Source organism: Eleutherodactylus coqui, chromosome 11 (assembly GCF_035609145.1).
Source record: "Eleutherodactylus coqui strain aEleCoq1 chromosome 11, aEleCoq1.hap1, whole genome shotgun sequence".
Classification (NCBI taxonomy): Eukaryota; Metazoa; Chordata; class Amphibia; order Anura; family Eleutherodactylidae; genus Eleutherodactylus; species Eleutherodactylus coqui.
Genome location: NC_089847.1, coordinates 111,320,338 through 111,348,320, shown reverse-complemented (window position 1 = coordinate 111,348,320; position 27,983 = coordinate 111,320,338). Strand labels below are relative to the sequence as shown.

General features: G+C 47.9%; 1 protein-coding gene across 2 annotated transcripts; it reads right to left on the bottom strand.

Moving 5' to 3' along the window:
- Nucleotides 1-37: 37 nt before the first annotated feature.
- Nucleotides 38-26,459, bottom strand: RCN1 (reticulocalbin 1). Of its 2 annotated transcripts, none has more exons than XM_066583241.1 (7): nucleotides 26,371-26,459; nucleotides 23,363-23,614; nucleotides 18,980-19,173; nucleotides 18,224-18,402; nucleotides 11,050-11,110; nucleotides 1,735-1,934; nucleotides 38-613 (listed from the first exon to the last, which is right to left on the bottom strand). In XM_066583241.1, exons 2-7 carry the CDS (start codon nucleotides 23,581-23,583, stop codon nucleotides 506-508), a joined length of 963 nt encoding a protein of 320 aa, XP_066439338.1. In that variant the 5' UTR covers nucleotides 23,584-23,614; nucleotides 26,371-26,459; the 3' UTR covers nucleotides 38-505. The 2 variants fall into 2 exon arrangements, with proteins under 2 accessions (XP_066439338.1, XP_066439337.1); XM_066583240.1 differs by having other exon boundaries at nucleotides 26,326-26,374.
- Nucleotides 26,460-27,983: the final 1,524 nt, after the last annotated feature.

Here is a 27,983-nt window from a genome sequence, read left to right as displayed (position 1 = left end):
TTTCATGACTTTGTAGAAGAAAATCAAGCAAATAATCTTTCTTAGAAAAACTTTAATAAAATACTGGTGTTAATGTGGTACATACAACTCTGCGGCCGGAATATTCAGTAACCGAAAAAAACAAAAAAAAAAAAAAAAGACACTAATCTGTAAATCTGACAGGCAATACTTTTAGAAAGAGATTTATATGTACATGGCTGAAGGCATAAAAAAATAACCTCAATATTCACAAAATAAGTTTAAAACAGTTTACTGCCACTATTGCTTTAGTACTGGGGGGGTAAGGGGGACAAAAAGTGGAAAAAAAATAAAAAACACTATAGCGTTTCTGAAATCACATTAAAAATCTGTTCATAGATCTTTTTCAAAGACTAAAAAGTGTTGGGTAATTCTACCCATTCTGAGGTAATGAATATAGTTTGTGGTGGTGCGAAATACTATGGTATGGTGAGTCAAGTGAACGAGAGAAAGAAAAAAAAAAACATCACAGTTCTTTTTCATGGCATCACAACTCATCATGGTTTCTGGTGAGGTCTTCTCCGTAGTTCGTGGCCTGGCTACCCACAAACATATTCCAGTTCTCTAGGATCTCATCTTTGGTCAACATTTTATCCTGCAATAAGAAAAGTGACCAATTAAAAGAAAAAAATTTGTAAAAAAAACCAAAAACTATAATGTATATTGACAACTGAAAAAGACAAATCCCAGTCTTAATGATGGTCAAGGTCCTCAGGATAGGTTATCAATAGTGGATTGGCTGGGGTCTGCTGCTTGGGACCAGCTCATTATCCTGGTGCTGTCAGCAGGCGCACACACAGGGGTTGGAGCAGAAGCAGCAGAAGTTTCTGCTCTGACCCCTGCGTAGTGGCCGGCACTTGTAACTGCAGACAAGTCTCCAATTGATTTCAGTGACAGCAATGGATCCTGGCCTTCTTTTTCCTTCTCCTTAGGGTCCTCGGCAGTGTCTGGCAGCCAAAGACCTGAACTGTTCTTGCGCGATTGCAGGGATTTAACCCAGGTCCAGGCACCATACATTTACCGCGCTTGGTCCTTAAGAGGATAAGGACTGGAATGAAATCTATATATCTATCTATATCTTCCTTTCCCCCCTCTAAAGGCCCATTTAGACGATTATCGGTCAAAATTCGCTCAAAAGCCATCTTTTGAGCAATATTCGTATTTAAATGCCATCGTGCACGGTTCGTTCATCCTTGATTTCTAGCAACCTAGAAATCACTGATGACTTATCAGCACCGCAGGCTGATTTTCTCAGTGGGCGGCACAGACACCAGCTGAAAGCTCAGACAGCAAAGGAGCTGTCAGCACTGTTGCTGTTTCTCTGAGCCATCAGCTCAAGGAGGTCACCGCTGATAACTGCGAGAACAAGGCAGCTGTTTTATATATGCCAACAGCTGCTTTGTTCTGAGTTATCAGCAGTGTCCCGCTCTGTCTGCATTTAACTCTAAGTAGCCAATTAGCTACTTAAGAGTCATGTAAAGAAGATCGCTCAAAACTGTCACTCAAACTACAGAAGAATTGCCCCAAAACTTAGTGAACAATGTCACATTTAGGGCACGCCCCCTTCATCAGATATACCAAAAAATGTGTCTGAAAGAGTAAAAAAAGAAAAAAAAAATGTCGTGCAAAACATGTAAAACCGTTTTGGTGCAATTTGCTCCAGAAAACTGTCAAATTAACCGTTATTAGGTTACAAGGGATGGAGCAGTGGTGTACCTTGTTCACGTCGGACTCGTAGATTAGGTGCCTGGCTTCGGCCTGTGCGTGGTCATAATCTTGAGGAAGAATCCAGTGTCGGATTTCATCGTTGTCCATTTTTCCATCCTTGTTGAGGTCGCGGAAATCTGAAAACTGTTCCCTTTCGGTGGCTACCCAGTCAGGTTCTGGAGTCCCTTCTTCATGCGAGAACATGTCCGCTACAGACAAAAATGGCAGTCAGGTATCTGCACCAATATTAGCTTCCTAGGTTATCCCATGCACAGATCAAAAGAATAGGTCATCAAGAGTTGATCGGCTGGAGTCTGCTGGTTGGGAACCGGGTCGATCAGCTAAGTGAGCGCATTCTTTCCAGCACAGCTACACACAGGGGACGGAGCGGAAGACGCTACTTCAACCTCTGTCTAGTGGTCAGAGCTTGTAATTGCAAGCGCAACTGCCATCGATTTCAGCTAGAGCTGCGCCTGCAATGACAAGCGCCGGCCACTACATTGGGGTCGGAGCAGTGGCTTCTGCAAGGGACTCTGAAGAAAGTCAGATTTTCCTGCACTACACCGACTTCAGCAGGGAAGTCATTCCCCCAGGAAATAGCATGACTTCTCCATGGGTTGTATCTGGTACTGCAACTTTTTTTTATGTAAGTGAATAAGGTTGGGCTTTAAAAGGGGTATTACCTTCTCAGACAATTCTGGCCAAGCTGGGGATACTGCTCTGTACGAAGTGGGTGGGAATTACAAAAACAGCCATGCAAGCTGCACAACACTGTTGTCCTAACACCCAGAGAAGGGAATGGCAGTTATAGAGACAGGGATGTGCTCCAAGGGTGGATCTCATATATGCCATAGAAGTCTCAGATGGGAACACATCCAAGGAAGCTCAAAACATACTACCCCCCTCCTTCAGGGTGCAGTCACGTCGCAGATTTCACCCCTTTTATATTAATTGCAATTGAACAATCCGCATGCTTAAAAAGGGGCTGTCGGAGGTCAATTTTTAGAGTTAAAAAGTTTTTTCCATGGCAGAAAACAAGCAGGCCTATACTCCCCTCCTCCAGCTTCCCGCACGTCCCTCATCAGCAGCTCCGGGTTTCCAATATGATGCACCGTATACAGGCTGCAGCAGTTGTGCATGGGACATCACAGACTGCTGCAGCCAATCACAGGGCACAGCTAGAGTTGCATTAAGACCGAATGATTATCGTTCATTAAATAGTTCAAACGAGCAAAACTGAACGATAATCGTTCAGTTTAAGGCCTCGTACACACGGGCGACACAGCATCGCCGCAAGAGAGGGGGGGGGGGGGGGGGGGAAAATCGCAGCAATATCGCATAGCAGGTCCGTGTGATATCGCTGCGGTTTCTCGGTGCTACAAAGTCACGCGACTTTGTAACCCCACATGCAAGGCTTTTCGGGGGAGACTTGAAATATAAGCCCTTTCCAAAAAATAAGCCGTAGCTGAAGAATTAAAAAAAAAAATTTCACAAACATCACCTTGGATGCGCTGTCGACCCGGCTGCATCTTCTCCCTGGGTTCCAGGCACTGATTGAAAAATCCCTGCCTCCTGGAAGTGCTGGCTGTGATTGGCTGACGCTTAGCCAATCACAGCCAGGGCTTCCAGAAGGCAGGGATTTTTCAATCCCTGGCCAGAAGATGAAGAGAAACAGTGCTGGGACCTGGGGAGCAGCTGCAGCAATGTCGTAGAGCGCTTCTAAAGGTGATGTATGTGTATTTTGATGAAATGAATGGGAAATACTGAACGATAAGTGAATGAGAACTGCACCATTCTACTTCAGTGTAAAAGGTGTATAACTCTGGGCTCCGATTAGCTGCTGCAGCCTGTGATGTCCCCTACAAGGCTGCTGCAGCCTGCAAGCAGCATGTCCCATAGGAATCCCTGGAGGTGCAGCTGGAGGGACATGCGGGAAGCTTATTATTTTCAGCTATGGGGAACCATATTTTTTTAAACATTAAAATGTATCTCTTACAACCCTTTAACACCCAACCATCCAAGTACAACAAACGGACAGGGCAGCTCTGCTTCTGTACAGTAAACCAATGTGTTCTCATAGCCCAGCGCAGATTTCCTATTAGTACGCCTTGTGTTATGTGTAATGATAGTTATATTTATGTCGCTTTACAGTGATCTGAGAGAAGATCTGAAAATTAGTCATGGCCATCTTCACAGCGTGTGGGATGAAAGGATGAAATGAATCGCTCTCTTCAAGGGGCGGCCTCTAAAATTAGAGCCTGCAGTTCACATTTCTAACTTGCCAACAACTGAATCCAATTTATCCTAGAATTTCACCATACAAGGTTTTTTTTGTTGCTGATGTATTTACAGCAGCTGCCAAGTTTAGTATACTGGTTTGTCAAATATACTATATGAATAGAAGGCAGGGGTCCCGGCCGCTACTCCATTAGCCACAGAGGAGTGCCGACAGAAAGTCTTTCTCTGGGGAACCTGGCACATCTGTGCATTACACAGCTAGCCTATGGACTTTAATGGCAAAAGTGTAATGCTTCATTTGCCCTGTGGTGGTGCTGTACAGAAGTTATACACTTGCAGTCAGGTTCTGATTATCGCACTCAAGCACGACCACTGTCATTTCAATCAACTGATCGGCAGGGATCCCAAAGGATCCAGGAGGATGGGTCATCAATAGTTTACAGTGCCAGAATACCCCTTTTAGATGCTGCAGATTAAAAATCTGCGGCGTGCCTTCAATTCTGTGCAGATGGGGATTTAAAATTTCATCCACATAAACTGTACTTCAAATTGCCGTGGATTTGCCGCACAGAATATGCAGAGCGTGATACCGGACAATCAGTGCCTACAAGCTCCGGAGCTTCTAGTTATTCATAAGCAGAGTCCAATTTGAATATATCGTCACAAAAACAAATTAATTAAGCTCCAAGGAGGAGTTGTCATTTTACTACAAAACTCGTAAATGTGGTGTGATTAGTTGAACGGTCTTGTCACCGGAGACCCTAAAAGTGGTTCCCCCTTTGGCCTATAAGGCTCTCGGAGGCTCCTTGTGCGTAGTGACCTCTTCTTCCGCTTGTGTAGAGCTTGTTGACCACTAGACGCCTCTACGACGCAGAGAAGACATTTCACCCCGTTACCAGAGTCTGAGAGGGGTGCATTATTGGGATGTGAGAAGCTGGATGGTTGTATCGATGAATTGTCCCCACCGGGTCGTTCTGAACAGACTGTTAGGAGGTGTTGGGACCAGTGGATCTGTGAGGGCACACAAGGTGACCAGCTCAGGACCCTTCTACAGACCACCAATAGAGAGGAGCGTCTGACCAGACTGTTAGAAGGTGTTGGGACCAGTGAATGGGGGCACACAAGGTGACCAGGCTCAGGACCCTTCTACAGACCACCAATAGAGAGGAGCGTCTGACCAGACTTTTTGGAGGTGTTGGGACCAGTGGATGTGTGAGGGCACACAAGGTGATGGGGCTCAGGATGCCACCTACAGACCACCAGTAGAGAGGAGCGTCTGATCGTTCAACAAGCACAAGAAGCTTTGAATATTTTGTTGTCCGCCATCCAGAGACAGGTGGCGCCATCATTATAGGCCCCTGTGTTTGTCAAAACCATTTCCAGGTGCTTGACTGAAGGACACTTGGTCTCACGACACCTATTACATGTACTGTCTTTAACACCCACTGTTGCCTCAATTTGCAGTGGTGTCATATACGACAAAACTGGACCATTACGGAGTGGAACAAGGTTGTCTTCAGCATCTAATCCAAGTTTAGCTTGGGCACTAATGACAGCAGTGTTTGTGTCTGGAGACCTCGGTGTGACCTCCTCCATCCTGCCCTCTGCTGGTGTGATGGTCCAGGGAGCCATCGCATACGACAGTCGGTCACCCCTAGTAGTGGTAGGAGGGACAATGATAGCTCAGCGATATGTTCAGGACGTCCTGCAGCCACATGTGTTCCTCTCATGGCGGCTTCCAGCAGGATAATGCTCGGCCGCACACAAGAGGGTTGTGGAGACATTCCTGTGACACATCACCACACTTCTGTGGTCTGGCCTAGCAGAAGTATTGCCAGTAGAACATGTATTGGATCCTCTGGAACGCCAACTTCGACAGCCTACAAGTTTGCACGATCTAGAGGCACAATTACAAGAAACATGGACTGATATGCTGCAGGACACCATACAGAACCTGTATGCCCACAAGTATCACATCTAGCATCCAAGCTATACGTGGCCCAGAAGGGCACTTGAGACTCCATGCCTGCCCGTATCACATCTGGTATCCAAGCTAGAGGCGGCCCAACAGCGTACTACCCTCCATGCCCACTGTATCACACCTAGCATCCAAGCAAGATGCCGCCCAACAGGGTACTACAGCCTCCATGCCCGCCCGTATCAAATCTTATATCGAAGCTAGATGTGGCCCAACAGAGTACTATAGCCTCAATGCCTGACGTATCACATCTTGTATCCTAGCTAGAGGCAGTACAACAGGGTACGAGAGCCTTCATGCCTGCCCGTATCACATCTTGTATCCAAGCTAAAGGCGGCCCAACAGCGTACTACCCTCCATGCCCACTGTATCACACCTAGCATCCAAGTAAGATGAAGCCCAATAGGGTACTAGAACCTGCATGCCCGCCCGTATCAAATCTTACATCGAAGCTAGAGGCAGCCCAACAGAGTACTACAGCCTTCATGCCTGAAGTATCACACCTTACATTGAAACTAGATGTGGCCCAATAGGGTACTAGAGCCTCCATGCCCACCTGTATCACATCTCACATCCAAGCTAGAGGTGGTTCAACAGGGTACTAGAGCCTGCATGCCTGCTTGTATCACATCTTGTATTCAAGCTAGAGGCGACCTAACAGGGTACTAGAGCCTCTATGCACCCGTATCACATCTTTTATCCAAGCTAGAGGCGATACAAAAGGGTACTACAGCCTCCATGCCGGTCCGTATCACATCTTGTATCCAAGCTAGAAGCGACCCAACAGGGTACTAGAGCCTCCATGCCTGCCCATATCATATCCTGTATCCAAGCTAGAGCTAGTACAACAGGGTACTAGAGCCTCCATGCTGGCCAGTATCACATCTTGTACCCAAGCTAGAGGCGGTACCACAGGGTACTAGAGCCTCCATGCCCACCCTTATCACTGCATGTATCTGAGCTACAGGTGGCCCAACAGGGTACTAGAGCCTCCCTTCAAGAGGTCAATATTCTGCAATAAATCATCCTTTTGCTCTGATATTATAATCACTTACTTATATCAATGTTACAATCACACATATAAAACTTACCTACGATTCCGACAACTCTTTCTAGGGGAGCAATCGTTTTGACAATGAGTGTACATGTGTAATATTATACATATTAAAGGGGTTGTCCCGCGAAAGCAAGTGGGGGTATACACTTCTGTATGGCCATATTAATGCACTTTGTAATGTACATCGTGCATTAATTATGAGCCATACAGAAGTTATTCACTTACCTGTTCCATTGCTAGCGTCCCCGTCTCCATGGTGCCGTCTAATTTCAGCGTCTAATCTCCCGATTAGACGCGCTTGCGCAGTCCGGTCTTCTTCCTTCTGAATGGGGCCGCTCGTGCTGGAGAGCTGCTCCTCGTAGCTCCGCCCCGTCACGTGTGCCGATTCCAGCCAATCAGGAGGCTGGAATCGGCAATGGAACGCACAGAGCCCACGGTGCACCATGGGAGAAGACCTGCGGTCCACCGTGGGTGAAGATCCCAGCGGCCATCTTCGCAAGGTAAGTAAGAAGTCACCGGAGCGCGGGGATTTGGGTAAGTACTATGCGGTTTTTTTTTTTAAACCCCTGCATCGGGTTTGTCTCGCGCCGAACGGGGGGGCTATTGAAAAAAAAACAAAAAAAACCTTTCGGCGCGGGACAACCCCTTTAAACACACACAACAAAAAAAAAAATCAATCACCTGGAAGGAGTTGTCAGAATTGAATATACATCACGCCAATATCTAAAGGCATAATAACCACAAATAAGAGCAAACCTCACACAAAAAAAACTAAAATAACCTAAATTGCAAATGAAACCTAACAGTGCAGCATTAGAATCGGCTTCATTGGTGTTATGAAGTATGCAAGACCGAGAATGAAAAGTCACATGGGAGCCAAAGGTCTCATTATGTCAATTTTGATTTGGCCGCAGGCAAAAAAAAAAAAAGTGTGTAAACCTCGAATAACAGAATGTCATTTTTTTGTCTCTCTACCGCTGTGAAAACAACATTCTTGATCAACACCTAAATTAAATTACTTTACCTCTCTCCATTACTGAAACCACTCTGGGAACACATCCTGTCATTACCAAGTGGGGTGCTGACTTCTCTAGCACTGTGACATTGTACACAAAACAATATACACAATTTGTACTACTTTACGCTCGCTGGGATAACAGCGGGGCGGGAGGTAAGCACCAGCCGAGAGAGAACTTTGACCAAAGAAACATTTTAATTGCCAAAAGCCCATTAAACATCTTGGGAGACCGTTCGCCGGCTCTTATAGTCAGATGGATTTCTGCTTCATTTCATCATATACAAAAGGGACACAATTATAGGTCTAATTTAAGCGCACCTGCATTATTTCAAATCAGATGTATATAGATTTAAATATATATAAGAATCGCCAGGTTTGACTTCTCGGTGGGAGCAGTCAAATGTGGGGAGCCGTTCCAAACTTTTCGTACTTTCCTCGCAATTTTTTCTTTTTTGGCAACTTCACAATGAACTTCGCTATATTCCTAGACTTGTCCGACGACAAATATGAATCCCTCCATCACCAGACCGTAGATCGCACCTTACGGACTCAACCAGGAATAAAAATGTCATACATGCTCGGAAAGTCTCTCATTTACACGGGCGAGCGCGATATTGAACCGAGACTCAGCCTGCTTGCCAACGCGCGACTTTCACTGCGATCTGAAGCGTTTTTCATCATGTGAAATTGTGATCCTCATACGCGTTTCATGGGCGTGAAAAGAGGACAAGCATTTCCCATTGACTTCAATGGGAAACATCGCATTACACGTGAACGTACATTGCACGGTATGAGTGCGCCATGTGAGGTCTTTGCAGGTCCCATTGAAAACAATGGCCGAGGCGTTACAAGGAAACGGGCAAAGATGGAGTGTGCTAATTTTTTTTCTCCCCTCGCAGCATTAAGAAGAATACATAAAAATTCCCCCCCGGTTCCTGGGAGTGGTCTTCAGCATCTCTTCTAGCCAGGGGATTGGAAAATCTCTGCCTCCAGGAAGCGTGCCTCTGATTGAGCGCTTGCTGTAATTGGCCAATCAATCACAGCCAATGAATGGCTGTGATTGGTTCATCGAGCGCTGCCTCTGATTGGCTGAGCTTCACAGAGCTCGGAGGGCCCAGGAAATTTAAAGTCATCTTTCTCCTGGCTACCAAAAGGTAGCCAAGAGCTTGAAGCAGTGACTGAGGGCTGCAGTGAGTGATCAGCAGGCACATGATCGCCATTATCCAATGGATAATGGCGATCACGTAAAAGTTAAAAGAGTTCAGGTTTAATGCTCCTTTCGGTTTGGGTACAGTTGTGCGTACGGACATAGGATTAGGGCCACAACAAGTATGTTTCTGAACTCAAGACAAATGGGGATCAATTTGGGGTGAAAATCTTCATTTATATGTGTGCTGTACAAAAAAGGTTTTTAAAAACACCACAATTGCCAAAATATAAATGCCATAATTTTTTCCTTCTGCTTTGCTTACATTCATTCAAAAACTGTGGGGTCAAAATACGCAGTACACCCCTAGATGAATTTATTAAGGCTGGGTTCACACAGGGCGGATTTGCCGCGGCAAATCCGCCCGCGGCCGCTAATCTCGGGATTAGTCAGCCATGAAATTCTCAGAAAGATTCTCAGAAATCTCGTCCACACGGGACGGCCAATCCGCTGCGGTAAGCCCGGCTGAAACCGCGGCTGCGGCCGCCGCAGCCGCGGTTTAAAAAGATGCAGCATGTCTATTTATTATTTATTTCAGCCGCGGCCGCGCTCTCCTCTATGGGAGGGCCGGCCGCAACGGAAAAGCGAGCGGCCAGGCCGCTTCAAAGCCGCCGCGGCTTTTTCAGCGGCAGTTCTCTGGCGGAAATCTCGCGTTTTTTGCTGCGGCCAAACCGCGGGATTTCAGGCGGGAATACGCCCCGTGTGAACCCAGCCTAAAAGGATCTAGTTTTTAAAAATGGGGTCATTTGTGGGGGTTCTATATAGTTTTGGCAGCTCAAGGGCTCTACAAGTGCGCAATGGGGCCTAAATCACCTTCAAGCAAAATGTGTGTTCTGAAAGCCACCGGCTACTGCTTTCGGTTTGGTCCCCGTTGTGCATACGGACATAATATTAGGGCCACAATGGGTATGTTTATGAACACAGGACAAACATGGGTATCCATTTTGGGGTGCAAATCCTTATTTTTATGTGCACTTAAAAAAAAATAATAATTTAAAAATGGCATATTTTCAAAAATATGAAGTTTTATTTTTCCTCCTCTCAATTGCATTAACTCCTGAAAAGAAACAGTGGGGTCAAAATGGGGTCATTTGTGGGGATATCCATCATTCTGACACCTATGAGCCTTTGCAATCTTGGCTTGGTGTAGGAAAACAAAGTGTTCCTCAAAAGGTTATCAATGTTAAATCTGTACGTCTCCTAAATAGTTAAGAAAAAAAACTAAAGTTTTTCCAATGTGCTTCCAGAATTAAGTAAACAGATGGAAATATATATCTCATCAAAAATTTGTACAGACTGTTTGCACATATTTGACATTTTGCAGTTAAAAATGTAAAAAAAACAAAAAACAGATTTTTTTCAAAGCTTTCCCAATTTTGGCGCCTTTTATAAATCTATATAAGTACAACACGTGGCGAAAAAAAAAACAGAATTATGTCTGAATTACTTGGATATGCAAAACCTTTACGGAGATTTACGAATATAACTGTCAATTGGGCGCTACCAATTGAGGGTATGCCCATGCACAGTCCACATTGTCCAATCAGTGGTGACACACCCGTTCTAGTAGGAAACAGCTGTTGGTCCAGTCATTAATATACAGGAGGAATTACAGAGCAAGAGGAGCGGATTTTAAAGCAGATTTGCCATAATATTTCTGCTACACGCGAATGTACCCTAAATGAGGTTCTCAAGGTGCAACATTTCCTAGCCCGATTAACCCTTTAAGGTCTGTGCAGTGTGAAAATCAGCAGCTAGAACAGCACCAACTTAGAACGGGTGCAAAAAAATAGCTCCAACCTGAAGTCACTCAATAGAGAGCTTACCAATATATTCATCTTCATCAACAAAGCCATCTCCATTCTTGTCGATGTCTTCCATGGTCTCCTGCAAAACGTTACATACTTGTTATACACTCCGTTACATGAATGGTGGAGATTGTAAGTCTGGGTGGTGACAAATGGCGAACTTTCAAAGTTGTCAGAAAGTTTTTTTTTTTTTGCATATAGTCAAGTGCAAAATAATGGTGCAAAGAAAGAAGAGACGGTAGTAACCCAAAGTAGGAGGAGTCAATGCCAGTAAGCTGACTGCTAAAGGGATTCGGTCACCGGTGCATGCTGCCCGGACCACAGGCAGCACGAACCTTTAACGAGTATACTCATTGCCCCAGGTTAGGTTTTTAGAATAAACACACATTGAAGTTGGACTGAGGAACCAGGAGTCACAGAGGTGGGCCGAGCAACCCCTCTCCCGATACACAAAACAGAAGAGAGCCGTCAGTCTACAGGATGAGGGCGGGGAGGGGCCTGCAAGGCCCGCCTCCACGACTCAAGAGCTCAGCTTCGTCAAACTTCAAGTTGGGTTTGGTCTGATGATCATCTGTGTCCCGGGTTCCTACTTCCTGTGGTTAGGGCAGCATGAACCTGGGCAGCATGAACCTGGTGACAATACTTTTCAGGATTTTGTTTTCTTGAACTGAATTAGTTCCCCGTTGAGCACGCTCGCTCGTTCAAAGTCTATACCGCTAAAGGAAACAGCAGAACATAGATGGCCCCCCATTCTAGCAAATGACGGGGTCCCAGTATTTGAACCGCCAGCGATTTATCACCTATCCAGTGGAAAGGTAATAAAGGTTATACCCCATTAAAATGGATCCCTCAGACATCTCTCAGCAAGTATCAGATCATATTAGAGGGGTCCAGTTACACTAAAAAGGCCTGGCCAGAAAAGTCTCCACCCTTATTCAGGGCATCATTTGGGAGCCCCAACACCACATCCTCAGGTACAGCCATCAGTATATCCCTTTAACCCCTTGAGTGGCAGGTTTCCTACCACCCTGTCGTGCCCACTAGGGCAGGTTTTTAAAAATGGTCTAATCATTGAATTTCAACTAGTTTTGCAGTTGCGTCTCAAGAGCCATAACTTTTTCATTTTTCCATTGACATGGCCATAGGAGGGCTTGTTTTTTGCGGGGCAAGTTGTGATTTTTTAAACAGGGGGGAGGAAAAAAAGAAATGGGGAAAAAAGAAAAAAGGGGCCATGTCATTAAGGGGTTAAATAATGTATTAACTTCCTTCTCTGGGTCATTACGACGCACATGGATACCACATGTGTGATTGTATTTTTGATTTTTTACAAAGTAAAGGGAGACAAGTGTTTTTTTTATTTTTTTAATAATTTTTTTACTTTTTTTTTTTTTAATTTTTTAAAAATGTTTTATTTTTTTTTGTCCCTTTAGGGGACTTCCACAGGGACCCATCAGGATCCCTGATCACATTCCAGGGGTCCAATGGTGACAGCCCTTTACATGCTGCAGTGACAGCCCTTTACATGCTGCAGTCACATAGACTGCAGCATGTAAAGGGTTAACACAGCAGAGATCGGAGGTTTTCTCTGATCTCTGCTCTAAGAGCAGGTACCTAGCTGTCCTCTGACAGCCAACAACCAGCTCTCCCTGCCACAGAGACCATCGGCTTGCTTCTGACAAGCCGATGGTCTCTATGGCAACCTGTAAACAAAGCAGGACATTGCCGATATGCCGGCAATATCTTCTGCTGGTTTTTCAAAGCCCTTGCTTTGTTCTCTGTGGGTCTGTGCAGGCAGAGCACACTGTCACAGCTTGTGGCATTGTGCTCTGCAGCTCCCATAGTGATACATAGCCCGGAAATCTTCCGGGCTATGTTGCTATGAGCAGTGGAGCTCGTCACGGAACTTTTCCGGGCGTGCCACTCAAGGGGTTAAGGGGTTCTCCGGAGCTATAACACTGATGACCCATTTTAATTACAGGCCATTAATGCTTGATTAAAGGGGGGAGGGGGGTCTGACCTCTGGGCATACTCTAAGAAAATCCTATCCGTGTTTTAGACCCAGAAAATCCCTTTAACCCCTTATTTTTCAATAGTCTTATTTAGTATACCATATAATGTACTGGGGAAAAAGTCTAAGTTGAGTGAAATGGGGAAGAAAAGAAAAACCCAATGCAATTCCGCACGAGGATATGGGGAGGGGTCTTGTTTCTACAACGTACACGCTGCATGATAGCTTTAATATACCGGTCAGTATGATTACTAAGACACCAGATTTATAGGTTTTTTTTCTGTACCACTTCTAAAGAATAAAAAATCTTTGGAAAAAAAGTTCAATTATGTTCTGCCTCCATCTTCTGGTAGCCGTGATAGTTGTAGGAGGGCTCGGTTTCTGCAGGACGGCCTGTAGTTTCCATCGGTACCATTTTCGATTGCTGGAGGCGGAGTTTACACCGAACGACCATCATTTGCTCAACTGAGCAATTTTTCAGACGATAGTTATCCTGTGTAAAAGGCACCTTAACCCTTTAATTACCAGCTATATTTCAGGTTATTGTTTTCCCATCCCCCACATTCAAGAGTACCATTGTGGCAATACTAGGTTTATAGATGTTTTATTTTTTTTATCCTGAAAAACAAAATTTAAATCCCTTTATTACAAAGATACACCCTCTGGTTCATCGTAGCCAGAGCCCTAGAACTTGATCTTATTGTTAAAGGGGGTGTGAGGGAATGTTTTTTGTGGCACGAGCTATAGTTTTATTGCTATTTTTGCATGCACACAACTTTTTGATCACTTTCTATTAAAATTTTTAATGTGAAAAGGGGTGCCAAAAAATAAATAAAAATAAAAAAGCAATTCTGGCATTATGCATTTTTTTTTTTTTTTACAGCATTCAGATAAATAAAGTGATACTTTGACAGATCAGGCTCACACGGCAACAACAATTATATTTATATTTTTATCGCTTTGTGGGATTTAAAAAAAAAAAGTGAAAAAAGGTGTTTTTTGAGCTTAATATTTTTCACTTTAACATTTTATTTCACTTACAAGAGAGTCCAAGGGGGGGGGGGGGGGGACACTTAAAAAAATAAAATAAAATATATATATAATTATATGGTAGGAGACAGGTAGGCCACAAACTCTGCCTAAATACTTTGCACTTCAAAGCTATCGCTAATGCTTTCACCTCTGTTCTCATTCTTGCTCTCAGTTTCAGAACTTCTTTCAAGTGCCCACCTCTGGGGCACTCTATTCACATTAGCCCCTCTCTCCTGTCCTTGCCTATGCACAGCTCTCATGCACTCTTTACCTTCTTGCTTAGCCTCAAACCCCCTCATGTCACTAACAAAAATAACAGTCATCCTCATAAATCTCCTAGCCATTTGCTAACCCTCTCTATCCTGCTGCTACTAGCTGCTGGGGATATCTCTCCCAATCCTGGCCCACCCTCCACTGCTCCTAGCTATCACCCCCTACCTGACTCACTAAGAAAATCCCCAAGCCCAACTGCTAGCCCATGCATAGCCTCCCCTGACTCCTTTAAATGTGCCCTCTGGAACTGCCAGTCAGCATGTAACAAACTCCCCACCATCCACGACTTTTTTACTGCTAAATCTTTAAACCTGCTAGCTCTCACAGAAATGTGGATACAGCAGTCTGACACGGCCTCCCCTGCTGCACTGTCCTACAATGGCCTGCAGTTCTCCCATACCCCGAGACCAGATGACAGGCATGGCGGAGGAGTAGGTGCTCTTCTTTCCCCGAAATGCACCTACCAGGTCATCCCCCCTGTACCCTCACTCACTTTTCCATCATTTGAGGTACATACGCTACAGCTTTTCCATCCGCTGTCCATGCAAGTAGCAGTTATCTACCGCCCCCCAGGTGCTCCTCGCCTGTTTTTGGACCACTTTGCTGCCTGGCTCCCCCACTTCCTATCCTGTGAAATTCCAACCCTCATCTTAGGTGATTTTAACATCCCCACTAATGATCCTATCTCCCCATCTGCCTCTAAGCTTCTATCGCTCACCTCCTCCCTTGGTCTCTCTCAACTCACAGCCTCTCCCACTCACAGGGATGGCAACACTCTGGATCTGGTCTTCCTCCGTCTGCTCTGCTTCCAACTTCACTAACTCCCCTCTCCCACTCTCAGATCATAACCTCCTCTCTTTCTCTGTCACGCTCCCTAACATCTCTCCAGACCCACCTACCTACCATACCTACAGGAACCTTAAGGCAATTCACACCCAGGACTTTGCCGAGTCCCTACAGTCCTCTCTGTCTCCTATCTCTCTCCTCTCCTGCCCCAACCTGGCTGCCGCTCACTACAACACCGCTCTCAAACATGCCCTGGATGAAGCGGTGCCCCCCAGAACCCGAGCCTTTCGATGTAGAACACGGCAACCCTGGCTCACACCTCAAACACGCTTCATCCGGCGGTGCTCTAGAAGTGCTGAACGGCTGTGGAGGAAATCGCAAACATCCGCAGACTTCCTCCACTACAAATTCATGCTCAGAACCTACAACCTCGCCCTCCACCATGCCAAACAAGTCTACTTCACCTCTCTTGTCTCCTCACTATCACACAACCCTAAACGGCTCTTTGATACTTTTCACTCCCTTCTCAGCCCTAAACCGCAGCCCCTGGTAATGGATCTCAGTGCTGAAGAGTTGGCTGCTTACTTCAAAAAGAAAAGAGACGACATCCGTCAGGAAATAACTTCCAAGTCCCAGACTAGCCCTGACCCTAGTCTTGTCAGCACTGCATCTAGCTCCTGCTCACTGTCTGTACTCAGACCAGCAACAGAGGAAGAAGGCTCCAAATTGCTCTTCTCTGCTCGCCCCACCACCTGCGCTAGCGACCACCTCCCCTCACACCTCCTCCGTTCCTTCTCCCCAGTGGTCATCTCCCATCTCACCACTATATTCAACCTCTCTCTGACCTCTGGCATCTTTCCCTCTTCTTTCAAACACGCCATCATATCCCCACTGCTAAAGAAACCGACTCTGGACGCGACCGATGCTGCCAACTACCGACCCATCTCAAACCTCCCCTTCATCTCCAAACTACTAGAACGCCTGGTTTACTCCCACCTTGTAAGCTATTTATCAGACAACTCTCTCCTAGACCCCCTACAGTCTGGCTTCCGACCTCAACACTCGACAAAAACTGCCCTTACAAGGGTATCCAATGACCTACTGACAGCCAAATCGAGGGGCAATTACTCCCTACTGATCCTCCTCGACCTTTCTGCAGCGTTTGACACTGTTGACCACAAACTCCTCCTCAGTATGCTACGCTCCATTGGCCTAAAGGACACTGCCCTCTCCTGGTTCTCCTCTTACCTATCTGACCGCTCTTTCAGTGTCTCCTTTGCTAGCTCTACCTCCCCTCCTCTTCCCCTCGCTGTTGGGGTCCCCCAGGGCTCGGTCCTTGGCCCCCTTCTCTTCTCTATCTACACAGCCCCTATTGGACAAACCATCAGGAGTTTTGGCCTCCAATACCACCTGTATGCTGATGACACCCAGCTATACACCTCTTCCCGTGACATCTCTGCACCCTTCCTCCAAAACATCACCGACTGTCTGTCCGCTGTCTCTAACACTATGTCCTCTCTCTACCTAAAACTAAACCTCTCTAAAACTGACTTGCTGGTATTTCCACCCTCCACTAACCGACCTCCTCCTGACATCTCCATCTCAGTGTGTGGCACCATAACTCCTAGACAACACACCCGCTGCCTTGGGGTCATATTTGACTCTGATCTCTCCTTTGCCCCCTACATCCAATCTCTGGCCCGAACATGTCAGCTGCACCTCAAGAACATCGCAAGAATCCGCTCTTTTCTCACTGTGGAGACGTTAAAAACGCTTATTGTCGCCCTCATCCACTCCCGGCTCGATTACTGCAACTCGTTCCTGATCGGCCTCCCCTGCACCAGACTCTACCCTCTCCAGTCCATCCTGAATGCGGCAGCCAGGCTCATCTTCCTGTCCAGCCGCTACTCGGACGCCTCTGCCCTGTGCCGGTCACTGCACTGGCTGCCCGTTTAATACAGAATTCAATTCAAACTCGCCACCTTCATCCACAAAGCCCTCCACAGTGCAGCGCCCCCCTATATTGCCTCCCTCATCTCAATCCATCACCCAGCCCGGGCTCTCCGCTCTGCTAATGAAACCAGACTGAGTGCCCCTTTCATTCGAACTTCTCATTCCCGCCTCCAAGACTTCTCCAGAGCAGCACCGGTCCTCTGGAACGCACTACCAAAGGCTACCCGAGCAATCCCGGACTCGCAGAACTTCAGGCGTGCTCTAAAAACACACCTCTTCAGGGAGGCATACCATATCCCCTAAACAAACCCCTCTGTACTCCGCCTGATAACATGCTCCCTGACCTACTGACTGCAATCCCTGCTAGCCATCATAAACCGCTCCTGCAGTCACACCGTTTCTGCCGTCACATGGCTAAATGTCTGACCATTGTATGTGTATAGCATCCCTCACTCTCCACCTCGCCATACAGTGCACATCTCCAGCCCCTTTACCTTCTGTATCACCTCATTACTTGTAGTATGTAAGCTCGTTGGAGCAGGACCCGCACCCCTATTGCTTCCCTCAACTGATTACTATGTAACCGTGGTTCTGTCATGTTTGTATTTTGTCTTTCTGTATCCCCCGTCTATGTAAGCGCTGCGGAATATGTTGGCGCTATACAAATAAAGTTTATTATATATATATATATATCTATATAAATTTTATTTATCTATTTTTTTAAACGTTCACAAGGGCAGGACTTTATCTTCTTAAATACATGGCAGCACTGGGAGCATTCACTAGGCCCAGGGCTACCATGGTAATCGCAGTACCCCATGATTGCATCACAGGGAAGTGGATGGCGAGTCAGCACCCCCCTCCAGCTGACAGTTTCCATGCCACAGTCAGGACAGACCATGCATGTAAGCTATCAATCAGAGCTAGCCGACTGTGGCTGCATGCGGCGGTTGTCAGCCATCTGGCACCCACCGATATGCAGCGCGCTTCGCTTCCGAGCCCATGTCATACCCACCCCAAACCTTTATGTCACAGGGGAAAGGGGTTAACTATAGTCCCGATGTGGACATGGACCTAAAGAGACCTATGACCAAATGTCAATGCCGAAAACGGCATTCTAGCCCAGGAAGGTTCTCTTACCAATATAACGATGTCCTTCATGTGCTCAAACTCTTCTGGGTGAAGGAACGCCGTGAACTCTTCCCGGTTCGCCTCAAGATCTCCATTCAGATCGGCTTGTTTAAACCTCCTTTCGTCGCGGGGAAGCATCTTCTTGAAGCTGAACTGCTCGGCGGCGTCTTGGAACTCCTCAGGGTTTGCTGCACAGATATAGCGATGACAAGTTTAGTTCAACGATCAAAACTATTCACAGCCGTTCTATACAAAGGGGGTGCAAAGTCTTACCTAACTGCAGAATGAGATATTAGTCAACAGTTATATATACACAGACCTCCATTTCTTGCCATGTTCACCGTCTTTTCTTGTGAAGCAGCATTCACACTGGATTTGATATGGACTCCACGCTATACTGAGCCCACCCCATACATGACAGGTGTAGGTTGTCTGACATGACTAGAGATAAGGCTGATCGCAGCTGTTAACCACTTAGATGCTCCTGTCAATGTGGCACTCTAACGGCTTACCTGTGATAAGATCATGGGCGGCCTCCAGGGCTGCCATATATTTCTGCCTATTAAGCCGTGCCTGTGGCAGGGCTTAAAGGGCTTGTACCAAGTTATACTTGTACCAATACTAAATAACCCAGGATTTTAGCACTTTACATTGTAATCCCTAAAATATAACATTTATTATGTTTAAATAAACAAAAAATGGTCGTGCCCTGAAGCTTCCCAATCTACTAGCAGATCGTTATACAACAGGAGGCTCCCGACTCACCCAGGTAATATCCGTAGGTGGCCTGTTTGTACTCTTCCCATGATATATGGTTATCTTTATTGACGTCGTAGTCCTTCCAAACTCGGGCGACGTTTTCATAAACGTATCTCTTCTGGACCCGCTTGATCCACGCCGTCAGCTCCTCCGTGCTGATTAACCCGTTGTTGTCGCTGTCTATCCGGTCAACTATTTTGCTGGGAACGAAAATACAATTTATAAGTTGAACATGAAGATTTTCTGCTCCCAGAATCCTCTACGTGTTTTGGCGCCAACATCTTTGTCAGGGCTGGATGATACCAAAGGGGCCAAGTGGGCAGTTGCCCCATGGCACTAAAGGCAAGCTGACTGGGGGAAAAAAAAAAACAGAAAAACTTTCTTTTGGTCAGATTTCCATCTTTTTGATAGAAAAAAAGCGCTGTAGACTACGCTATTTTCGCATCCAAAAAACGCAAACCTTACGGAACGGAAGCAAACTGAAGCCTTTCCTTTTGAAAACCCCGTTGAAATCAATAGGGGGGGGGGGTGGGGAAGCCACAGATCAAGTTTATTTCTGTTTGTTTCTCTTCTCCAAAAAACAGACAGACGTAAACCCTGAACTGACCCTAAGGCCAGCTTCACAGGAGCGGATTTCTATGGTGGAATCCAAAAATAATTACACTCGCAAAAGCTAATTGCGTATTCCGCAAGCAGAGGAAAAAAATGGCAACATGCTCTATTTTGCTGTGGACTCTGCACGGACGGCCTCCATCGTAGTCAATGGAGGCTGTCCAACCCGCGGCCCATCCGCGATTGAGATTGCAGATGGGCTGCAGGTACCCCCGTAATCGCTTAGCGTCGGCGCGGGAATTACAAATATTTAGAAGAAACAAATCTGTACTACGCGTGAACGACAGCGAGTGCCGGGCTCACAGGCAGGAAGAGGGCAGTGCCGTCCCCATGACCCAGAGCGGATCTTCAAAGTAGGTTTTTTCTGAAACCCTGAAGCGTTTCAAAACAGAACATACATGCCCGTAATGTACATATCTGTCCCAGACTCATGCTGCTCCTGGCCCGGGCCTGGTGACAGCTTCCCTTTAAGGCCCAGGGAAGTCCAGAATGATTTGCAGTAAGTGGACTGGACTGTCACTTTAAAGGGGTTGTCCAGGGTTAGAAAAACATGGCTGCTTTCTTCTAAGCACAGCGCCACCCTTGTCCATAGGGTCGTGTGTGGTACTGCAGCTCTATTCTATTAAAGTGATAAGGGTGGCAACTGTGTTTGGAAGAAAGGAGACAAAGTTTTTCTAAGACTGAACAACCCCTTTAAAGCATTAAAGGGTTTTTCTGGGACTTAAAAAAAAAAATACATATACTGGCTTAAAGAAGAAGTCTTTACAATTCTGGTATTCCATTTTTTCTCCGGCCTTCCCTGCAAGGAATAAAGATTGTGAAATTCTGATAGTTTGAACTTTTATGTAAACAGAGATATCAAATATGTTGGGATTTTTAATTGTTTAGATTTTTTTTAATGGGAAAGAGGGTTGAACTTTGAATATTTTTAAATTTAAAAAAATAAATATATAAAAAAAAAAAAAAAAAGACCTTTAAAGTTATTTATTTTACACTTTTATATAGTCTCACAGTAGAGTTGAATTTGCGATCATTTGATTGCTCCTACAATCTACCGCAATACTTCAGCATTGCAGTATATGACGTTTTCTATTGTCACCTATGAAGCCCTGCCACGGGTTGGGTTTGATAGCTCCCAGTCATGCCATGCACAGATGACTACCAGTAGGCATTGGGCTGCCACACTAGCCAATCTGCACCCCCTGATCAAGTTGCAGGGAAGTTGCTGATGGAGAACGGGAAGGGGCCCCCCTGCCCTGCTGACTGTTAAGACCTGTGGTCAGCTTTGACCGCAGCATCTACCGGTGGCTGTCAGCTGTTAAAAACAGCCAATAGCTGCTAGGTACGGAGTGAACTCAGCTCCCGAGGTGGCTTCGTACACCCTGTATTTACGTAATGCAGTCAGGAAAGGGTTAAAGGCTAGAATTAAAAATTTTTTAAATATATTATAAATTCAGTCATCGGCAGCTTGCTGACAGTTTCCAGATACAAAGACTTAGGCCTCATGTCCACGGGGAAAATCAGATCCGCTGCAGATTCTCCATGTAGAATCTGCAGCGGGTCCCTCCTGCCCCGCGGACATGAGCGCCGAAAATAGCAATTTAAAAGAATTTACCTATCCGGCGCAGGCGACGAAGCTCTGCTCTTCCTCACGGCCGGATCTTCATTTTCGGCCGGCGGATGAATTCCTGACGCCGGCGGCACGTCGTCGACGTGCCGCGCGCATGCGCCGGGCACATCCGCCGAGCCGAAGCAAGGGAGATGCAGCCGTGAGGAAGAGCAGAGCTTCGCGGTCCGCTGCGGGTGAGTAAATGCTTTAAATTCCTATTTTAGGTCTCCCGCGGATCCGGACGGCTTCCATAGGCTTCAATAGAAGCCCGCGGGAGCCGTCCCTGCAGGAGACCCGCATGAAAATGGAGCATGGTCCAGATTTTTTCATGCTCCATTTTTTTTTAAATCACTTTTATTGACGATCCGCGGGTATTTATGTACCCGCGGGTGGTCAATGCATCCCTATGGGGTGCGGATCCGCATGCAGGAAATCCGCTGCGGATCCTAAATCCTATTTTCCCCGTGGACATGAGCCCTTATTCTACACCTCACACAACAAAAGGAAACAGTGAGTGCAAACAGCAGAGAGGATATACCGTATCCCCAACATGCCGGGTCTTCACATTTGATGGTTTTGGTCCCTTTAATATTTTCTCAGTCCTCTTATACAACTTTCTATAAATTTACTATACTTTTTTTTTTTTTTGCAACCACCGATACTTTGTATCAACTAATTAACCTTTTATCTGCCGAACCTGAAACAAGGCAGCGACTTTGTGATTCCACTGTTGCAATTTTGGAACGCTGGCAGATAAAAGCTTAAAAACACAAAAAGAACAGAAAATAGAAGATTTTTCTCCTTCTGCAGATATCAAATGATGAAGTGGAGCCGCGGCTGTTTGGAGGACAATGAATGGTTGGCAGCGATGAGGTGCCCCGCAGATACCATCTCACCAAGTCCCCTCTTCAGTCCTCCCATTGAGAGGAGTTCACTGATGCCCGGCCAACACTCACAGTTTCACAAGTGTATGTGCCACGTTATCAGCATGGCAAGAGTCACTCCTCTGTCATCTGACACCTCGCAGAAGAGGGACTTCACGGGGTGGAAGGAGGTTCTCATCCCAACGCCAAGTGCTCTTCCTTTGTGGCTTATTGTACTGGACAGATTACAATTATGCAGACATGCAAATCCTAGAAGCACATAGTCTATCTGAAGAACTAGGAAACCGCCGGCACGGCAGCCCCCCGCGGCATCCCGGACCCCGCCGGCACACCAGCCCCCCCGCGGCAGCCCGGGCCCCGCCGGCACACCAGCCCCCCCGCGGCAGCCCGGGCCCCGCCGGCACACCAGCCCCCCCGCGGCAGCCCGGGCCCCGCCGGCACACCAGCCCCCCCGCGGCAGCCCGGGCCCCGCCGGCACACCAGCCCCCCCGCGGCAGCCCGGGCCCCGCCGGCACACCAGCCCCCCCGCGGCAGCCCGGGCCCCGGCGGCACACCAGCCCCCCCGCGGCAGCCCGGGCCCCGGCGGCACACCAGCCCCCCCGCGGCAGCCCGGGCCCCGGCGGCACACCAGCCTCCCGCGGCAGCCCGGGCCCCGCCGGCACACCAGCCTCCCGCGGCAGCCCGGGCCCCGCCGGCACACCAGCCCCCCGCGGCAGCCCGGGCCCTGCAGGAACACCAGCCCCCCGCGGCAGCCCGGGCCCTGCAGGCACACCAGCCCCCCGCGGCAGCCCGGGCCCTGCAGACATTATGTGAACAGTACCATACGGAACTGATAGTTATGCAATAAACTGAAAAAGTCAACTCTTTTAAGGCCTCCTTCACAAGGGCGTCAAAGTTGGGGGATTTTCTCGCGTTGCGACAATGCTACAAACCGCATGTATATGAAGCCCATTCTTTCCTACGGGTTCCTTCATATTTGCGATGTTTTGTAACATTGCTAGTCCAAAACCTCGCTGGAGATGTAGCTAGGGCTTATTTCCAGGTTAGGGTTTATATTTCAAGTTCCCCTGAAAATCCAGGGAAAAGAGCAGGACTAAAGCGCTGCGAGAAAATGCACAGAAATCGCGGAAACACAGCTGGGATTTAGCTACGATTTTCTTGCCTATGAAGGAGGCCTAAGGGGTTAAAGCAGAACAAGACAAGACGAAGGAGAAGTCAGGCGACAATCCCCGACCTCTAATAGCCACCATTATTTTTTGAGTATAAGGAGGCTTGTTGTCTCACCCCAGTTTGTCTTTACTTTCTTCTGGAGTGAGTTGGTCAAAGGTCTTCGCCTCATCCTTCCCCAGGAACGCCTCGTGATCCATTTGGAAGCTCTGGTTCTCCTCATGGACCTGAGCGTTGAGGTCGGGGTCCAGGCGGATCCTCTCCTTGCGGAACGTGGGTTTGGTGAGGATCTCTCCAGCACAGAATAGTAAAAGGTAAAGAAGGCTTTGAGGCTCCATCTCCCTCCTCCTCCTCACAGCAGCGCAGGAACTAGAAGAGCATAGACAGGTCTGTGTTATACGGGGTGCCGTCAAAAGACCGATCCAGCGCCATACCTCAGTATGGGTGTCCTAGACTGGAATAACCATGGTGTACTTGAGTAGGAAGGCATGGATGTGCCACACAATGGTATGGCGCATGGACCCCCGGAACATGGATTTCAAATTTTGTATTGTGGCCCCTGTAAGACCATAAAACCCAACTGTGAAGTTGAAGAGTAGCATGTAAGTGGCAGAAATCCACTTTTCACGTCTTTGAGTCCCGTGGGACCGCGGCTATGACTGAAGTACTGGAAGTGGCCACCTGCTGCTACAATAGGGGCAGATCATCTAAAAAGTCGTCCACAAGAGATTCGGGTACCGATTGAGAGTCCCTGGAATGAACACAGGTCCAACGAGATGGTTGCTCCAAATTCCACTCGTAATTTGCATCTGCACTGAATTGGCGCTTTGCCGTTCACCAAAACGGTCCCGCAATGATAGCGCCACCCTGGACCGCACTGTCGAACAGCTTCATGCATATACCATGGCAAGGAGGCTTTCCTTACTTCAGTCATAGCAGCGGTCCCACGGGCTAAGTCTGCCATCACACCTGCGTTAGGGTCAGTTCGGGGGTTTTGTCTCTCTGCTCCATTTTTGGAGGAAAGAAACTGAAATAAAACGGATCCATTTTTGCCCCATTGAAGTTCCAAAAAACGGAAAGCAAACATCAGGGTTGCATTTTTTGGCACGGAAAAACAACACCGTAGACGGCGCCATTTTCCCCATGCAAAGAAAAAACGGAATGGAAGCCTTTCCGTTTTCTGAAACCCCATTGAAATCATTGGGGTAAAAAAAGCGCATCCGTTTTTTTCAGTTTGTCTCCTGCAAAAATGGACGAGCGACGTAAAGCCCGAACTGACCCTAACGCAGGTGTGAAGGCAGCTTTAGAGTAACTTCACACAGGCAAGTGGGAAATCGGGCTGTGAATTACGGCTGCGGATGCGAGGCATTTTTATATCAAAACCACCTCTGATCACTTCGGGAAAGTAGCGATCAACGGGGAGAGCGCACGTTGCACCGTGTGTACATAGACTGTGGTGCGATGCTGCCGCCGGCCCCATTGAAAACAGTGGGCGATGCCAGATGTTACTCTTCAACTTTACAATGGGGTTTTACTCTCTTATAGGGGCCACAACATAAAATTGATATCCATGTTCCGGGGCCCCTAGGGGTCCGTGCGCCGTACCAGCATCCATGCCTTCCTATTCAAGTACGCCATTGCTATTTCAATATAGGACACCAGTAGTGATATATATCGCTGGATCGGTCTTTTTGCCTACAGCCTGTTTATTATATGTGTAGAGTTACAGAGCGGACAGAATCCTAGTTAACCCCGATGGATCCAGAGGAATCTCTGGAAGTAGTCATCTGCATAGGCCTTAAAGGGACGGCAAATTTTCTGGTCTTACATCGTCACATATCTGACACCTTCATGTAACATCCCAGACAACAGTTTCCTTCTTGCTACGTGGGCATATTCAGCCTCACCCCATATACCAGCGTGGCTACACAGCTGTTCTGTCTCTACCTGCTCCTTGTACAATCCTGGTGGCACTAAGATGGCACCAACTACTTTGGAAGATGCAAATAATCCCCACCGTTCCCCAAGTATTGCCTCATCCTGGATCTCCTGCCATACACATTCTTCATTCATAGAACGCCCAAACCCTAAATGATGGGCGCAGCCTCTGATCAGGACCGAGATGCCACCTCTATGCCATGTAGAGACCACTGGCACACTTAGGTGTGGGCTGCCAGGTGGACAGCACTAAAGGCACACGTGTGGGCATAGTGTATAGTAACAAAGCATCGGGTGCTGAACAATGCCATAGCCCTGGGCAGAATAGTGGGCACACCCAGGTAAGAGATCCAGAAGAACAACAAATCAGCACACCAGGGACAGTCAGCCGCAGACCACCAGGCCTTGGTAATGACTTATGAAGGAGGCATGTGGCATAGTGAAGTGCCACCACTACTACTTACAGGCCACCAGGAGCACTCAGCCCCTCACCATCAAACACTGCTTGGTGCAGACCACTATGGGCACAAGTTGGCATATACTACTACGCAGGTGCAGACCACCAGGTACACTCAGGTGCAGACCATGGGCACAGTTTGGCACAAACCACCAGACATATTCAGTTGTAGACCACCACGGGCACAGCTTGGCATAGATTACTAAGCAAACTAAACTGCACACCACCATGAACAGAACACAGCTCATACCAGCAGACCTTGAGGTACAGACCATCACGGGCACAAGTTGGCATAGACCAGATCATTGGGTACACTAACATACAGATCACCATGGGCACTGCTTGGCACACTGAACTGCAGACCACCAGACACTGTAGTGCAGAAGACCTGGGATACAGCTTGGCACAGCCCACCAGGCACACTGTAGTGTAGAAGACCCTGGGCACAGACCACCAGGAACACTGTACTGCAGTCCACCATGGGCACAGCTTGTCACACACACCACCATGGGCATAGCACAGCCCACCAGGCACAATGTACTGCAAACCATGGGCACAGCTTGGCACACTGTACTGCAGAAGACCCTGGGCACAGCCCACCAGGCACACTGTAATGCAGACCATGGGCACGTGTAGGACGCTCAGCAGCAGCCGCCCTCAGCCCTCTCCCGCACCCCCGTCTCACCCGCGGACAGCCGGCACTGCCTGAGCCTCTCAGCTCTACACTTACTTGATCCGGGCAGAGCTGGGAACCCGCTGTCAGCCAATAGCGAGCTGGGACTCATCCTGCCGCCGCACGCGTGCCGCCTCTCCTGATTGGTCAGCTCACTCAATGACAGGGAGGGGCCAGCGCGCCACGTTGCAATGGATGCTGGAGATCTGTGTGTGCCGGCAGTGCAGGGGTTATTGCAGGAGGGGGGATACCACGTATCTTACCTCATGTCAGTGTACTCCTACACAGCCCTGTAGTATATGGCATACTCCAGCACACTGTACACGTCATATAGCCAATACCCATAGAAAGCCACCACTCAGCTTTCCTGGGGTCATCCTGCTTTCCTTGGGTCATCCTGCTTTCCTGGAATCTCCCTGCTTTCCTCTGGTCACCCTGCTTTTCTAGAGTCACTCTGCTTTCCTAGGGTCTCCCTGCTTTCCAGGGGTCAACCTACTTACCTGGGGTCACCCTGCTTTCATGGGGGTCTCCCTGCTTTCCTGAGGTCCGCTTGCTTTCTGGGGTCACCCTACTTTTCTGGGGTCTCCCTGCTTTCCCGGGGTCACCCTGCTTTCCTGCAGTCTCCCTGCTTTCCTGCGGTCTCCCTGCTTTCCTGCGGTCTCCCTGCTTTCCTGGGGTCACCCTGCTTTCCTGGGGTCACCCTGCTTTCCTGGGGTCAGCTTGCTTTCTGGGGTCAGCTTGCTTTCTGGGGTCACTCTGCTTTCCTTGGGTTTCTCTGTTTTCCATGGGGTCACCCTGCTATCCTGGGGTCACCCTGCTTTCCTGGGGTGTCTCTGCTTTCCTGGGGTCACCCTGCTTTCCTGAGGTCCGCTTGCTTTCTGGGATCACCCTGCTTTTCTGGGGTCTCCCTGCTTTCCCCGGGTCACACTGCTTTCCTGCAGTCTCCCTGTTTTCCTGGGGTCTCCCTGCGGTCTGGGATTACCCTGCTTTCCTGGGGTCAGCTTGCTTTCTGGGGTCACCCTGCTTTCCTTGGGTCTCTGTTTTCGTGGGGTCACCCTGCTTTCCTTGGGCGTCTCTGCTTTCCCTGGGGTTACCCTGCTTTCCTGGGGTCACCCTGCTCTCCTTGGGTGACCCTGCTATCGTGGGGTCACCCTGCTTTCCTTGGGCGTCTCTGCTTTCCTTGGGTCTCTCTGTTTTCCCTGGGGTTACCCTGCTTTCCTGGGGTCACCCTGCTCTCCTTGGGTGACCCTGCTATCCTGGGGTCACCCTGCTTTCCTTGGGTCTCTCTGTTTTCCCTGGGGTCACCCTGCTTTCCTGGGGTCCTCTTGCTGCGCAATTATGCAGTATTGTACGCATTTTCCAGCGTATTGCGCACATTCGCACTTCCCCATTGACTTCTATGGGGACTTTGAATGTGCAAATACGCAGGAAACTACAGCATTCTACGTTCTTTTTTTGCGCAGCTGAAATGCGCAGTAAAACCACCCGTGTGAGCGAACCTGTTGGAATCAAGAGCTTCTGTTTTCTGCGTATTGCGTGCACAAATTGTGTGGAAAAAGCCTTAGCGCCATTTCACACAGGCGTATTTTATGTCCGTACGCCGTCTGTATTTTTAGGCTAATATCACACTCGGCCGAATATCGCGCTCGCCAACATGCGATTTCGCCACA

Excerpts from the sequence above, each read along its gene's own strand:
- RCN1 (XM_066583241.1), bottom strand. The coding sequence starts at position 23,583 with ATGGAGCCTCAAAGCCTTCTTTACCTTTTACTATTCTGTGCTGGAGAG. Across the intron at positions 19,174-23,362 it reads GAAAGTAAAGACAAACTGGG|CAAAATAGTTGACCGGATAG; the intron begins GTGAGACAACAA and ends TTTCGTTCCCAG. Across the intron at positions 614-1,734 it reads ACGAGTCCGACGTGAACAAG|GATAAAATGTTGACCAAAGA; the intron begins GTACACCACTGC and ends TTCTTATTGCAG.